Source organism: Dama dama, chromosome 14 (assembly GCF_033118175.1).
Source record: "Dama dama isolate Ldn47 chromosome 14, ASM3311817v1, whole genome shotgun sequence".
NCBI lineage: Eukaryota > Metazoa > Chordata > Mammalia > Artiodactyla > Cervidae > Dama > Dama dama.
In genome coordinates, this window is record NC_083694.1 from 71,869,648 (window position 1) to 71,886,904 (window position 17,257).

General features: G+C 42.4%; 1 protein-coding gene across 2 annotated transcripts in view; it reads right to left on the minus strand.

Moving 5' to 3' along the window:
• Positions 1-17,257, minus strand: part of ASPM (assembly factor for spindle microtubules) — a 60,984-nt gene that overhangs the window by 15,376 nt on the left and 28,351 nt on the right. The window contains exons 14-18 of one of the 2 annotated variants that reach the window (XM_061161068.1): positions 15,734-15,941; positions 15,491-15,633; positions 15,243-15,371; positions 12,006-12,200; positions 978-5,681 (exon numbers count right to left, since the gene is read on the minus strand). In XM_061161068.1, the coding sequence (XP_061017051.1) occupies positions 978-5,681; positions 12,006-12,200; positions 15,243-15,371; positions 15,491-15,633; positions 15,734-15,941 (5,379 nt within the window). The remainder of the gene's footprint in view (positions 1-977; positions 5,682-12,005; positions 12,201-15,242; positions 15,372-15,490; positions 15,634-15,733; positions 15,942-17,257) is intronic. The other variant, XM_061161070.1, reaches the window with a different exon arrangement.

Genomic DNA, 17,257 nt, shown 5'->3' on the forward strand with positions numbered 1-17,257 from the left:
TCCAAGACCCTGCCTGAGTAATTTTAAAAAAATAAACTAGGATTCTGGTCCTCTCCTTAAACTCATCTAGAAATTCTTTCAGTCCAGAGGATGAAGGCTAACCGTTTTCTGTCTTACAGAGCGCCCACCTCTCACTCCATGGACCGCCATCCTGGTCTCAGATCACCTTTATTGCACACCTGTGCTCACTCTCAGTTGAGAGCTCCATGCTACCCCCTACAGCTGGGATACTCCGTCAGCACAGCTTACTAGGCTATTTCCTTCAGCTTCAGCTTAACGCTTATCTTAAACCCCACTTACTCCAAGAAGCCTTCTCTGATCACTGGGACCAGCTTAGGTTTCCCTTCTCTGTGTTCCCAGCTACATACATTTCTCATTCTGTATTATGATGAAGAAATCTCCATATATTGATGTATGGGGAAGTCATTCCAGCTATCACTGGATTTAACTTGAACTTTATGTTAACTAGAACAGCCTGTTTTGTGGCCTATTAAACATATACTGTATATCTGCTTTAGCTGTTACAGAAAAGAAAGCATTTAAAAATCAAAATGGATTAACTGTGGTTCGGGCATCCGAAATGGAGCCAAGTGGTTATTGTGGATGTGGTTTGACATGTTTCAGCATCACTGAGAACTTGAACTTTATGTTAGACTCAAGGACACCACTAGATGTTCTCAAAACATGTAAGGTTGCCAGCTGCAACCGTATGGAATCAAAGTCTCTGCTTTTAACTATGCAGTCATAACTTAAGTTTAGGGTGATCATGTCCAGAACAATCTTGTTCTGTGCTGTCTGGGGTGGACAATTATTGGAACTTTTTACCCAACTTCAAAAACCTTCCATTTTGGAAGGTTAAAGAAATGGTTACATAAACTACCTCTTATTCTTTATAACCTGATACAGCTCATTTTGAGAATTCTAAGAAATACTGGTCAAAGGATGAATGAAAGCTTTGTACTTAAATGCATAAATACCTGGATTTTTATGGTGCTATCTTTAAGTTTCTGAAACTTCCGTTTCTGTATGAATCCTTTCACTCTAGCTTGAATAATGATTACACTGCTCCTCATTTGTAAGTACAGTTCTCTTTGATGTTTCGCAGGCAGAAAGGCTCTGTGGGGCTTCTGCAAACCCACTTCTGATTCTCTGTACAGTAAGAACTGTCTTCTGCTTTGCTGTGTCCTGAAGCACCGCTGTAATGTGAGGGCCGCCCTTTTCTGCTGAAGGAATCTTCTGCGATATACGGCCATCTGAAGGAAGGACTGAATTCGCATGGCAGCACGCTTCCGTTTTTCCAGTCTTCTTCTGACCATTTTACGGAAAGCTTTTTGAATTGTGACTGCAGCCTTTCTTTGAGAATGATGCTCTATTTCCTGTGAAGGGCCAACCAGAGAAGCTTTATACAGCCCTTGAGCCACAAGTGCTGGACTCTGGCCAGCTTCATGCCGGCTCTCAGTTCTGTGACAGTAGAATGCAGGCTGGGGAGTGGGGGCTGCCATCTTTTTGTCGGGCATGGCTTTTAATTTCTGTCTAACTTTCATGCCTCTGAAAGCAGCCTGAATAGTTCGTGCAGATTTCTGAATGGCTAAAAATCCCTTCCTCTCCATTTTCACTCTGACGTACAACCTGTAGCGATTCTGTATGACAACAATTGCTCTTTTCTTGGCCTGATAATCAGCTGTGGCCCGGTGCCTTCGGTAGCATGACTGAATTTGTGTGGCAGCCAGGTGCATGCGTTGGATACCCCTTCGTGCCTTAAAGCCTCTGTAACAAGACTGGATACAGATGACTGCCTGGGTTCGCACTGCCATTAGCATTCTGTACCTTCTTTGAACAAAAACTACCTTTGCCCTAAAGTGGAGATAGTGCTTCCGTGTTTTAAAGGCTCTAAAATGCTTCTGAACAGTAATGGCAGCTTGATGCTGCCTTTCCTGCATCAGTCTCCTTATGGCCGTATCCTGAAAGTCGCTTTGGGCACAGGTTGCCGCCTTGAGTGCATCGTGTTGAAGAGCTTTCCTTTTATCCGCTCTATGTCTTTCTTGTGTTACTTCTGTAGCCCACTGAAGCTTTTGGTAGAAAACACGCTGCCTGTACATCCTGTACGTGCTTTGTATTATGACAGCTGCTCTGTGCTTTTCCCTTAAAAGCTGCCTTGCCTTCAGCCCTTTAAATGCAGTCTGAATGACCACTGCAGAATGCCTCCATCTGACATAAAGTGCTCTTTGCAGTTTTGCAGCTCTGTAGGCCCGGTAACGCTGCTGAATGAGAACCGAGGCGTGTTTCCAGGTCTGAAAGGTCAGGCGTGCTCTGTGCATTCTGAAGGCTGCCTGGATGACGGCTGCAGCCTTGTGCATCTCCTGTAACTTCTTCTTTACCATCCGTCTTCGGTAAGATGCCTGGATTGTAATGACTGCCTTCTGTAACTTCAAGAATCTGTATAACTGATGTTTGGCACAGATAGTGGCTCGGTACTTCCTCTGAACAAAAACAGCAGCTTTCTTGAGGGAAAGGAATCTTTTCCTCTTCACTATAGACCTAAACCTGCTCTGAATCAGGGTCGCGGAGGCATGCATCCTTTTCAGACGTCTTCTGATTCTCATACCCCTGAACGCAGCCTGGAGGACCAGGGCAGAGTGTCTTTGCTGGAGGTACTGTCTTCTCTGCAGGCGCGCAGCCCGGCCTGCCCGGAATCGCTGCTGGATGACCTGCGAGGCGCGCCTCCAGGCCTGGTACCTCGCCTGAGCGCGGTGCCTCCTGAACGCTGCCTGGAGGACTGTGGCCGCCCTGCGCATCTCCTGTATCTTCTTCCTCACCACCCACCCCCTGTACCAGGACTGGATTTTGATAGCCGCCTTCTGCAACTGGAGCTGTTGTAAGTGATGCCTTGCGCAAACCTTTGCACGGTATTTCCTCTGAACCCACACGGTGGTCTTCCTGAGAGACAGGAATCTTCTTCTCCTTACCAGAGTCCTAAACCTCCGCTGGATTACGGCTGCGGCGGCGTGCATGGCTTTTAAGCGTCTTCGCGCTCTCATGCCCCTGAAAGCAGCCTGAATGCAGATTGCGGAGAGTCTCAGCTGGTTGTACCTTCGCAGTTGTGCGTTCCTTTCCCTCCCTGCCCGGTACTTCTGCTGCACCATTTTCGTCACCTTCCTTAACTTATTAAAATAGGCTTGCTGTCGGCGCCCCCTGTAGCGGGCCTGGATGAGCGTGGCCGCGGTCCGCATCCTTCTCAGGCTCTGTCTAACTCTTGCCCCTCTGAGAGCGGCCTGGAGGAGAGCTACGGCTTTCAGAGTCGTCAGGTACTTTGCACGCTGAGCTCTACCTTGGAGGTACGCTCTGTACCTTACCTGAATTACAACGGCTGCTGTTCTCATTTGCAGATACCTCCTCCGTGACTGCTGCATTTTGAAGGCGGCTTTGATGAGAGTGGCTGCCGTGTGCATGCGCCGGATCTGTCTTCTCGCTCTGACTCCTCTATAGACGGCCTGGATTTTCAGTGCTGCCTTCTTTACTGCAAGATATTCCTCACGCTGACGGCCTGCGAGCTTAGCCGCTCGGTACCACCTCTGAATGATGACGGCCGCTGCTCTGGAGCTGGCGTACTTCTTTCTGGCTTGGTATGCTCGGTATCTAGACTGTATGGTGGCGGCTGCCTGGTGCATCTCCTTCACTTTCTTCCTCACTCTCACACCTCGGAAAGCTGACTGTAGGATTATTGCAGCTGCTTTGGTTTTCAGAAACAAATGATGCTGTTTTCTTCCTGTACGATAAGCCCGATAATGCATCTGAATTAGGCGAGCCGCTTTTTTCATGATTTCCCACCTCTTCCGCTGCACGTGCCTCCGGTAGTAGGCCTGTATGATGATGGCACATCTCTGTTGCTTCTGAATCCGCCTCCTGGCTGCTCGGCCCCTCCAGGAGGACTGGAGCGTCACTGCCGCCTGGCGCAGCGCCCTGTACTCCGTCCGCTGCCTCCGCCCCACGGCGCACGCTCTCAGATGCTGCTGGATCACGGCTGCAGCTGTTTTTAACACCCTGAACTCCTTCTGGGCCCTGGCCTTTCTGAAAGCAGACTGAATCTTCAGTGCAGCTTCATGTTCCCTTCTGATCTGCCTCCGAACTTTCCAGCCACGGTAAGCGGACTGGAGAGAAATCGCAGCTGTCCTTGTTTTGAAGAATTGGCTTCTTACGGCAGAAACGATCTTGCGTGTCCTGTACCATCTCTGAATCTTGAGCACAGACTGAAGCGTGGATTGGTATTTCCTCCTCTGACGGTAGCCTCTAAAGGCAGCTTGAATTTTCAGAGCAGCTGCAGATTGCTGTTGGAGCTGCCGGCGGGCCTTGTACCCTCTGTAAGCTGCCTGCAAGCAGGTCACGGCTCTTCTGACTTGCAGGAAGTGCTTCCTCTGCTGGGCCCGTGCTCGGTGCGCACGATAGTAATGCTGAAGGACAACAGCTGCGTGATGGACCTTCAGGTAGTCCAGCCGCGTCCTTCTCATCCTAAAGTAAGACTGCAGCGTAACAGCGGCTTTCCTCTGCAGCCTCGCCTGCTTCCGAACCAGGTACCCTCTGAGGAAAGCTTGCAGTTTGATGCAAGAGGCCCGCAGGCGTTCTTCTCTCTGTTGTGCAACTGCTCTTAAATGTAAGTAGTGTTTGCGGGCTTGCTTCATCCTGACAATGGATTGTAACTTTACTGTAGCCTTTTTGAGCCTCAGAAACTTTCTTCTGGAAGCATAAGCCCTGTAATATGATTGAATCTTTACAACGCATGTGAGGATGTGAAGAAACTTTTTCCTGGCCTGCATTCTCCTGCACGCAGACTGCAGGACGATAACAGCAGAACGTGTCTTCTGGTAAGAGGCCAGAACTTCCTTGGCTGAGATGTAAGCTCGGAAATGAATCTGAATTATGAGGGCAGCTTTCTTTATCTTCTGGTATGTCTGTAATTGTTGATGTCTCCTTATGTGTGCCTGCAGCCTGATGATGTTTTTCTTAAGGTTTAGAAATCGGAGTCTGTCCTGTCTCATTCTCCAGTACGACTGTAAGACACGAGCGGCCTTGATCTGCCTGCATAATTTACGTGCTCTCCTTCCCCTGAAAGCAGCCTGCAGGCGGATGGCTGCAGCCCGTTTCTGCAAATAGCCTGTGCGCTCAACCTTTCCTTTCACGTACGCTCTGTAGTGCTTCTGCAGAGTCAGGATAGACTTTCTGGTCCTTGTATATAACTTTTGGGCTTGAAAGCACCGAAATCTTGCCTGAATGATGACAACACAAGATCTAAGGTGAAAGTACTTCTGTAATTCTCTGTGCATCCTATACCAGGATTGTATGACCACGGCAGCTCTTTCTTCTTGAGCACGTTTCCGGACACGCCATTCTCTGAAAGCTCTTTGCAATGTTATGGCAGCTTTTATTTGTGATTGCCTCTTACGTCGCCTCCATCTCCTGAAGGCGGACTGGATTATAAGGGTGGATGATTTTAGCAGTTCATATCTCTGTCGATCCTGCTTGCTTCTCACATGAGCACGCCAGAGCCTCTGAATTGTCACGGTAGCCCGATAGTATCGTTTGTAAGAAGCGACAGCAATGATCATCCTTATCCTAGATTGCAGGATAATTGAATAATATTTCAATTTCAGAAATTGCTTTCTAGTGGAATATCTTCTCCAGTGTCTCTGAAAAAAGAAAGGACAGAAAATAAAATAGACACAACATTCTATGCTTAAGACCTTTGAAAGTATCATTTTTTCTAACATTTTGCTTAAAAACAAACATATTAAACTTAAAAGCAATATATTTTTGAAGGAGATACTTGTCTCTTTTGTTTATAGTTTTTTTCTGTGTTGATACAACTGTAGCCAATCCAGAAATCTTTCTTGAAATACTGATGATATTTACATGGCATTTGTACTCAAGAGACATAAGAAATATAAATAAGTTTATGTTATATTAGAATAACATTAGAAAAATAAAGCTATAGTAATATTCTGCTATCTATTGATTCTAAGTAAGTTCCTGTGAATATATCTCTGTTTCTTATATTCCCCCTTCTATCAAGGTTGATAAGATATCTTATAATGATTGGAAACTGTTCATAGGAGGAACCATGAATTACAGGCCTGGTAATGCCGACAAAGGTCCATACGGTCAAAGCTATGGTTTTTCCAGTAGTCATGTACAGATGTAAGAGTTGGACCATAAAGAAGGCTAAGAGCCAAAGAATTGATGTTTTCAAATTATGGTGCTAGAGAAAGCTCTTAATAAGAGTCCCTTGGACAGCAAAGAGATCAAATCAGTTAATTCTACAGGAAATCAACCTTGAATATTCATTGGAAAAGGAAAGAAAGTGAAGTTGCTTAGTCGTGTCCGACTCTTTGTGACCCCATGGACTGTAGCCTACCAGGATCCTCAGTCAATGGGATTTTCCAGGCAAGAATACTGGAGTGGGTTGCCATTTCCTTCTCCAGGGGGTCTTCCCGACCCAGGGATTGAACTCAGGTCTCCCGCATTGTAGGCAGGCGCTTTACCGTCTGAGCTACCAGGGAAGCCCATTCATTGGAAGGACTGAAGGACTGATGCAAAGCTGAAGCTCCAATACTTTGGCCAACTGCTGCAAAGAGCTGACTCACTGGAGAAGAGTGATGTGGGAAGGACTGAAGTCAAAAGGAGAAGGGGGCAGCAGAGGGTGAGATGGTGAGATAGCATTACTGACTCAATGGACATGAGTTTGAGCAAACCTTGGGAGATAGTGAAGGACAGGGAAGCTTAGCGTGCTGCAGTCCCTGGGATCACAAAGAATCAGGCATGACTTAGCAACTGAACAACAACAAATGTCAACAAATAGTTTTGAGAAATAATTGAGCCAGATCACTTTCTGAGTCAGTATTTTCATTAAGAATAAAATTTAGGAATTCTAGCTACATGGTTAAAAAGTGTAATTTTGGAAAGACTTGAGGAGTAAGAAGCTGCCTGCTGTCTGCTTCCTTCCCAGCACCCCCTGTTCCCTAACCCTGTAATTATCCCAGCAATGTGCAAGCTGTGAAGTTCAAGCAGATCCTGACTGCTGGTCATCAAGCTCTGGACAGTCTGCTCTAGCTGTAAGATGACGCTCCTGTCCAAAACACTCCAAATATTGCTAAGATGGGGTGGGAACTAATGGAAGGATTAATAGGTTCAGATAAAAAAATCAAAGATACAACTAAGAACCAGATGGGAATATCAGAACTAAAAAACACAATAACCAAAACAACAACAAAACCTCACTGGGATGGATCAGTAGTGGAATGCAGATGACAGAAGAGTAATGAACTTGAAGATCAATGCAAAGTATCAATGCGGAACAAGAAAGGAAAAAAAAATGATTGGGGAAAAAATTGTCTCGACCAATATATCCTTCAATAGGCAAATGGATAAACAACTGTAGTATATCTATAAAATGGAATGGCATTCAGGGATAAAAAGAAATAAGCCACTGAGGCAGGAAAAGACTATTTAAACTTAAATGTGTGTTTGTGAAGTGAGAGAATCTATCTGAAAAGGCTATATATCTCTGAATTCAAACTATAGGACATCCTGGAAAAAGCAAAAATAGAGAGACAATAAAAACAACAGTGGTTGCCAAGGATTTTGAGGAAGGGTAAGAGATGAATATGTAAAGCAGAAAGGATTATTAGGGCAGGATTTCTGTCAAACACATAACTATACCATATAAATAGTGAAACCCTTGGAAACTAAGGACTTCAGTTAATTATAATGCATCATTGTTGGTTCATAAATTGCAAATACCATAAAAAAAGAAAGCAAAGCAACAGAAATGATAAAAATCTGCACAAATAGAATATGATTCTCATGTACTCCTTAAAATTTTATTATGATTGAAAGGAAAAATTATAATATTGCCTGATGTGGTTTCAGTTGTATATAAGTTTAATAAATAAAACTGCTACTGCTGCTAAGTCGCTGCTAAAACATAAAAATGAGGGAGGGGAGCAAAGGGATCTAGATAGTGCTAAGTTTTCTACATTCCATTTAACAGTGATAAAGTATTGATTCTAAGTAAAAGTTTTGTATACTGAAATGCCTATACCAACCAAAAAACAAAACAAAAAAAAGACCCCCCACCAAAAAAAAACCAAAAAACACAAAAAATCTCCCAAACAAATCCCTGTACAAAGGAATAAAATAGTAATTAAAACAAAAAAAGATAAACTAAAATGAAACACTAAAGAGTATTCAAATAATTGAAGAGACAGGAAAGGGGAAAGAGAAAAATGAAAGAAAGCTAACATTCAGGAAGTAAATGATAAAATGACAGACCAAAGCCCAAACATATTGATAAATATCTGAAATATAAATGGCCTAAATCACCAATTAAAAGACAGAGATTTTCAAAACATAAAAACTAAATGCTCTCAAGACTTCAAGCTGTATGTAACGATTTAAGTAACTAATAAATAAAATAAAGGAAAAAAATATACCCTGCAAATGATAATCAAGTGAAAACTAGTTTGGTTATAGTAAGAACATGCAAAGTAGACTTTAGAACAAAGAAAATTATGAGGGATAAAAAGGAACAATAAACAATGATAAAAAACTCAACTCACCTAGAGGACAGAACAATTCCAAATGTGTACACACCTAACAAAACATCTTCAAATACATGTAGATAAAACCAAAGAGGGAAAGACAATATCCACAATTATGTTGGAGACTTAAATACTGCTTTCTTGGCACAAGATAAGTTAACATCAGTAAGGACATAAAAGAACTATCAACCTGACATTTATAGAACAGTACTCCCAACAATAACGGAATACACGTTCTTTTCCAGTACACAGAACATTCACCAAGACCAAGGACCAACTTTTTCTGTAAAACATTTGCAGACAAATCACTGACAAAGAACTTGTATCCAGTATATAGAAAGAAATCTCAAAACTCAATAAGATTAGCACTCAATTATAAAAATGATCAAAAGATTTCAACACACTTTATAAAGAAGATGACTGAAAGGCAGTTTAGCATTTGAAAACATATACATAGCCTTTGAGAAAATGCAAATTAAAACCAAGAGACCACTACACACTTATCAGAACGGGTGAAATACAAGTGATCAGCACTGCTGAGGATACAGAGCAACTGGAACTCTTACTAGTTGGGTTCTAACTGAACTGTGGGTAGGCGTGCAAAAGGGAATAAGCCAGTCTAGACGGTTTGGTGATGTCTAAGCTATGGTTTTTCCAGCAGTCATGTATGGCTGTGAGAGCTGGACCATAAAGAAAGCTGAGTGCCAAAGAACTGATACTTTTGAACTGTGGTATTGGAAAAGAGTCTTGAAAGTTGCTTGGACTGCAAGGAGATCCAACCAGTCCATCCTAAAGGAAATCAGTCCTGAATATTCATTGGAAGGACTGATGCTGAAGCTGAAACTCCAATACTTTAGCCACCTGATGTGAAGAACTGACTCATTTGAAAAGACCCTGATGCTGGGAAAGATTGAAGGCAGGAGGAGAAGGGGATGACAGAAAGGATGAGATGGTTGGATGGCATCACTGACCCAATGGACACGAGTCTGAGTAAACTCTGGGAGTTGGTGATGGACAGGGAGGCCTGCCGTGCTGCAGCCTGTGGGGTCGCAAAGAGTTGGACACAACTGAGCGACTGAACTGAACTATAAAGCTAAACATATACTTACCAAAAGACCCAGCAATCCCATTCCTAGATATTTACCCTAACAGAATGAAATCACCTAAAACTGGAAACAATGCAAATATCCTTCAACAGATTAATATATAATCAAACTGTGGGACAACCATACCAGGGAACACTACTCAGCAATGAAGGAGAATAAACCACTGATACATGCAACAACTTGGATGAGGCTCAGAGGCCTCTTGCAGAGAGAAAAAAAGCCAATCTCAAAGGCTTACCTATTGTAAGGCTCCATTATGCGATATTTTTTAAAATGCAAAACTATAGTAATAGAGAACAGAGCTTGGTGCATGGGTGTGGAGGAAGAACGGACCACAGAGAAATGGAATGCAAAAGTTCTTCTGGGAGATGGACTGTTCAAAACCTGTGTGTGTGTTTAAATTTGTGTAACTGCACACCAAAACAGACATGCACATTTTACTGAGTATTATTAATAATTTGAAAATTAAAATTTTAATTTTGCTCTGCATAAAGTTAAAATTTATTAAATTTAAATTTAAAAAAATGGATACTATGTCTAAGTAAAGGTATTTAAGATTTCTTGCATCAGATAATAAAACCATTTTAGGAGGCTTTTAAAGAAGGCCTGAATAAATAGGTATTTATTAGTACCATGTTCAGTAGCTAAAGGTATCAATTCTAACTAAACTGACATATTCAGTTAAATCTCAAATTCTGATATTTTTTAAACTTCAGTTTCAAAATCTGTAAGAAAATCCAGAGGACTTAGGATAGCTAAAAACTTCTTAAAGAAAACAAAAGAAGTCTTTGTCTACCAGACGTTCAGATTTCTTGTAAAGCTAGAGTGTATGGTTCAATGGTAGACAAAAAGAACAATGAAATAGTAAATAATTCTAGAAATGAAACCACACGTGTAAGAATCTGTGCCTAGGGGAATTCCCAGGCAGTGCAGCCGTCAGGATGCTGGCTTCCAGTGCCGGGGACAGGGGTTCAGTTTGTTGGGGGGCTAAGACCCCACACACTGCACTGGGCAGCGAAAAGAAGACTTGATGTGCACTGTAGGTAGCACGGCAGTGAGGTGAGGGTGGTCATTTCAGTGACCTGAAGCTGAAACAACGGCTATCCATATATACAAAAAGAAATAGGGTCCCTAGCACAAATCAGATGCAGGAATGAATTTCAAGAGAGATCTAAAAATGAAAGACAACACATTAATGCTTTCAGAATAGAATATAGTATAGTAGAATATCTTTAAGGTCTTAGTAGTTAAACAAGTACTCCTCAAATGGTTGAAAACAAAAAACAAAAAACACACACACAACCCACTAACCACAGAAGAAAATTAAGAATTTTCACTGGAAAGATATAAAACTATAAGTAATGGTCTGAGAGAAGATATTTACAACATACATATACAACAAGGAGCAATAACCAGAATATATAAAGATCTCACACAAATCCACAAGAAGGCAAACAATCAAAATAAAAAATGGAAAAAAAAGATCTTTGAGAAAACACTTCACAAAAGATTTTCAATATGAAGAGGTGTTCAATGTCATTCATTATCAACAAAATGCAAATTAAAACTATTCTAGGGTACCACTACACACTGACTAGAATCACTGAAATTAAAGAGATAACCTCCAAGTATTTTAAACAACAGGTGGTCCTATAACCACCTTAGAAAACTCCTTGCCAGTATCTACTAAAACTGAAACACATATGCCTTAAGGCAAACTACTGTACTCATAGGTATGCGCCAAACAGAGTGTATCTATTTCACACCAAAAGGCATGTTCATAAAACCTTTAGTTATACAGCTCAAAACCAGAAACCCAGATATCCACCAACAATAGAACAGATGAGTAAATTGTAGGATATCATATGCTGGGAAAGATGATGACAAGAGAAGAAGGGGGTGACAAAGGATGAGATGGTTGGATCACCAACTCAATGGACATGAATTTGAGCTAACTTCAGGAGAGAGTGGAGGACAGGGGAGCCTGGCGTTCTGCAGTCCGTGGGGTCTCAAAGAGCTGGACATGACTGAGCAGCTGAGCAGCAACAGCAAAATGTAAAACAAAAAAGCCAGCATGGGTGCAGAATTAAACTGCTCCCTCTGTCAGAGCAAAGCAGCTGCTCCGGTTTGTTTGGTCCTCAGGTTGAACACAGCCAGGAGTTTTACACGTGGTGGGGAGATACCAAATATTTGTTAAAGTGCTAGATAAAATATAGAAGCCTAAAATTTAATTTAAAACTTTATCATATTTTACTCTCTTAAAAATGTCATTAAACCTTTTTAAATCTAAAAATTCAGAATACCATACCTGAATAATAGATGCTGATTTACTGTAAACTCTTTCTAGTTTTGCCTTTTTCAACATTAATAGTTTTCTCTTTGCTAAGGCTCTTCGCCAATATTTCTGAATGACCAAGGCTGCACTGACCCTCTTTTTAAATCGTTGTTTAGTGAGGAAATTGATTATAGCTGATTGAATAATTCTTGCAGCTTTGTCTCTCTCCTAAAAGAAAAAAAAAAAAAAGGCAAATATGAATTAAACAATCATTTGAGACCCTAAGCTATTATTTGTAAGAAGTTATATTGGGCTTCTCAGGTGGTTCAGTGGTAAAGAATCTGCCTGCTAAGGCAGGAGACACAGGAGATGTGGGTTTGATCCCTGGGTGCAGAAGATCCCCTAGAGGAGGAAATGCCAAGCCACTCCAGTATTCTAGCCTGGGAAATCGCATGGGCAGAGGAGCCTGGTGAGCTACAGTCAACAGGGTCAGAAGAGTCAGAGAACTAAACAACTAAGCAGCAAAACAGTGTCTCAGATTATGGTGGAGTGAGTTCATGCTTGATTTTTGGGACAGGGTTTGCCAACAAAGGGCTATATAGTCAAAGCTATAGTCATGTTCACATATGAGAGTTGGACTATAAAGAAGGCTAAGCACCAAAGAATTGATGCTTTCAAATTGTGGTGCTGGAGAAGACTCTTGAAAGTCTCTTGGTCAGCAAGGAGATCACACCAGTCAATCCTAAAGGAGATAATCAATCCTGAATATCCATTGGAAGGACTGATGCTGAGCCAAAGATCCAATACTTTGGCTACCTGATGTGAAGAGCTGACTCATTGGAAAAGACTCTGACACTGGGAAAGATTGAGGGCAGGAGGAGAAGGGGACAACAGAGGATGAGATGGGTGGATGGCATCATCAACTCGGTAGACATGAGTCTGAGCAAACTCTGGGACACAGCTGAAGGACAGGGAAGTCTACCATGCTGCAGTCCATGGGGTTGCAAAGAGTCAGACATGACTGAGTGACTGAACAACAAAGGAGGAGAAAAAAGAAAGGAAAAAGAGACTCAAACAAAATGCTTTATAGTATAAGGAAGTATTGTTTTTTGTTTTTAATTAGATGTACTATGTTTATTTATTATTAATGTGTATTTACTTATTTGGCCGCACCTCACAGCATGTGGGATCTTAGTTTCCCAACCAGGGATTGAACCCATACCTCCTGTATTGGAAGCTAGGAGTTTTAACCACTGGACCGCCAAGGAAGTCCTGGAAGTATTGTTTTGCTGCAATTTGAAGAAAGGAATTCACAAAAAAGAAAAATAGAGGCAAAATATCCTCTTTTACCCCCAGAATACACTGTGGCTTTCAGTATAGAGGCTCAAGAGGACAGAGCTCGGGGCTGTGACAAGTGGTGTCAGTGCCCGAAGAGGAGCTGACTGCCTGGGAGCCCCAGAGGCCAGCGCCCTGCATACCTCTACTTCTAATAATGAATTACAGGGAATAGTAACAGGTTAAATGCCAGGTACCAGGCACCATTCTAAACACTGCGAGCATGAGCCGTCCAACCTCACAACAACCATGAGAAAAGATGAACCGGCCCTACCCTCACGGCCGTGAGGAAACCCGGGCAGGGAGGTCAAGTAGACAGCTGGTCCCCCAGGGGTCAACCAGCCAGGATTTGACGTAGGCAGCCTGGCTTCAGAGTTCGTGCTCCTAATCACTTTGCTACTCTGTAAGGCTAGATTTATTACTTCCCTTCACTTGAATTAGAAATGGGAATATAAATATAAATTATTCCTCTGGTGGAAAGGAACAACTTACAGGCTGTCTGACGACCCTTTTTGTTGCTGTGTGGGACAGTGCACCATTCTAAATCTGGCCACCATATGCGAAGAGCCCACTCATTGTAAAAGACCCTGATGCTGGGAAAGATTGATGGCAGGAGGAGAAGCGGACGACAGAGGATGAGATGGTTGGATGGCATCATCGACTCAATGGACATGAGTTTGAGCAAGCTCCAGGAGATAGTGAAGGACAGGGAAGCCTGGCGTGCTGCAGTTCATGTGGTCGCAAAGAGTTGGATGGGACTAAGCAACTGAACAATGACAAAACCCAGGTCTGAAATGGTGCAAGAGAATAAATGGTATGATATGAATCACCAAAATTTAGCTACTTAACAGGTACTAAGAACGTTATCATAAATACACTGTAATTCAGAACTAAGGAGCAATCGTGGGTGAAATATATTTCTGAAATACCTGCTAAGATTTATTAAACATGAATACTTCTTTTGCTTTCTCCAAATAAACACAGCATTATTAGTGAAAAAAGTAAAGGATTAAAATAGTTTATTCAGTTTGGCCAAGGAGACCATTTCTAATATTGTTAAAAATGACATTTTTTCCCAAACTCAAGAAAACACTTATTTTATGTTAAAGCAAAATTCATAGTATCAGGGACACAGAGGGACAACCCTTCTCCCTGTGCTCAGGTCCTAAATGTTCTGAGAAATTAAGCGATGGAAACCAAAATGCCACTTTTAAACTAACAAAGGATAGCCTGGAAGATAGTTTCATGGCAGACAGAATGAGCTTGGCTAATTGAACTGCAGAATCCGGCAGGTGACACCCAGGCCAGAGAGGCACTGGTTGAGGGCAAGCCTCCCAGAGCACAGCATGAAAAACGAAAGGAAAGCTCCTGTTTCCTGGAGGCACATCAGTGTTCAAGAGGAAGGAGGGAAAAGATGAGTCAGACAACCCCAGTTTACTTTTCACAAATTCACAATGTGCCTGAGTTATTCCATGTCCCCTGGAGCACAGTGAAAGGAAGGACAAAGCCTGGAAAAAATACCCAATGAAGGAAACATTAGCGATTAGGGAGAAATATTCATCCCCTACTCGAAACACACACAATCATGAAAATTACCTCGGTAATTTCCTATGTCAGTAAAATGTAAACACGATATCAAGAATCATTCAGCTGACATTTTATGAACAATTTACATTATAGTATTTCATTACTGACTGGGCTTCCCAGGTGGCTCAGTGGTAAAGAATCCACCTGCCAATGCAGCAGATACGAGATATGGGTTGGAACCTGGGTGGGGAAGATCCCCTGGAGAAGGGAATAGCAACCCACTCCAGTATTCCTGCTTGAGAAATCCCATGGACAGAGGAGCCTGGTGGGCTACAGTCCATTGGGGTCTCAAGGAGTTGGACACGACCGAGTGGCTGAGCGCACACACACTTCATTTTTGAGGAGTACCTGATGGTGTTTTAGATCTTTTTTTAGCTTATATTGTCTCCAAGTTGTTTGTATAAGTCGAGCGGCTCTCGTTTCTTTACGAAGATCCAAAAGTCTTGCACAAAGAAATGACAAATAGGTAATCACCACCTACGAGAGAACATGAAAGATGAAGACAGAAGTTTCTATGAGACAGAGAGCATGAAACTGCTTATCATTTGAGACTCTAATTACTAAGAGTTATTACTGTTAAGGAACTTTTACTTTACCTTCTCATCAGGGATTGTGTTTGACATATCTGAGTGATGGATCATGGCAGGTATTCCACCAAGGTCTCTAGTTGCAGACCTAACCAACTGAAAATTTTTCTTTTCGTTTTCTAGGAGTTCTTTGTATAGTTCTGAACTATTTTCTGCAATGCAAGTAAAACCGATCAGGTTAGACTGTGATGGCCAGAAATCAGACAGGCCAATGAAAACAATGGAGAAGTAAATTAAGTGAAAGGGACTAACCCTGATCAGATGACTTAAGAGACAAATCCAGAAAACTTCCATCAGATTCAGATGATGAATTCAGCACCACGGAACCAGTGTGTGTGCACTCCACGGTCTGGGTGGTTCGCTGACATATGGCGTCAAAAGGAACATAGCAAGGATGGTAGTGGTGGATCAGGTAACACAACACCCGGCCATCCGAGAAAGACACTGTGAAGTTCTCCACCTGATGAGAAATATTAGAAAAAGAATGGATTGTATTTAGGTAAGAATACAGATACTGATGGTTTTACAGTCCACATTTCCTTTTAATAGCTAGGACTAGCAGGTTAATTTATAGTAGCACCTAGTATAATACCACGTGTATGCCCAGGTGTATCTGACACTTTGTGAACACATGGACTGTAGCCTGTCAGGTTCCTGTGTCCATGGAATTCCCCAGGCAAGAATACTGGAAAGGGCTTGCCATTGCCTTCTCCTGGGCATCTTCTCAACCCAGAGATCAAATCCACGTCTCCTGCATTGGCAGGCAGATTCTTTACCACTGAGCCACCTGGGAAGTTATACTGTATACTACCACATTCACGGCCAAATTCTCTCCTCTAAAATATTATTGTGCTGGGTTGGATAGTGTTCATCCAAAATTCATGTCCTTCCCAGACTCTTAGGATCTGATCTTGTTTGGACATAGAGTCATTGCAGATATAAACAGTTAAGATGGGAATCACACTAGAGTAAGATGAGGTTTTAATCTGATATGACTGCTGCCCTTATGAGAAAGGGAGAGAGACACAGAGACAAGACACAGAGGGAAAATGCCATGTGAAGACAGGCAGTGAATGGAGTGCTGTGTCTACAGACCTAGGAAAGCAAGGGCCTGGAGTCAAGAGAAAGGCATGGACACAGTACTGCAGTACCAGGGTCTTTGGGCCTCTCCAGTACTTACTTAAAACATAGACGATCACATATCTGACAGTTTTTCTGTCTTACATTCCTTACAGGATATGTTATTCATGTGCATCAGGACCATTTGTTTTCATGTATTTATACTTAAACATACATTTCATAGAGCAATGCAGGATCAATCTAACAAATGATTATAAAAGACACAACTCAGACTATTTCCTCCCTCTCTACCCAGTGGGGCAAAATTCTCTAATGTCCTATTGTGCATAGTGGGTTTATTTGCATTCACCTTTGTAATAAGCGTTTCCCTGGTGGCTCAGACAGTAAAGAGTCTGTCTACAGTGTGGGAGACCCGGGTTTGATCCCTGGGTGAGGAAGATCTCCTGGAGAAGGAAATGGCAACCCACTCCAGTATTCTTGCCTGGAAAACCCCACAGACAGAAGAGCCTGGGGGGCTGCAGTCCATGGGGCTGCAAAGACTCAACTGAGTGACTTCACTTTGTCATATGGGTATGATCCTCTGGCGCCCTAGTTCTGTGCAAGCATCTCCTTTTAAGACTACCAACTAGGGCACTTTTTTTTCCCTAGTGAGACATAAAATAACTGTGTATTACACAATTGGTGACAGATTTGATG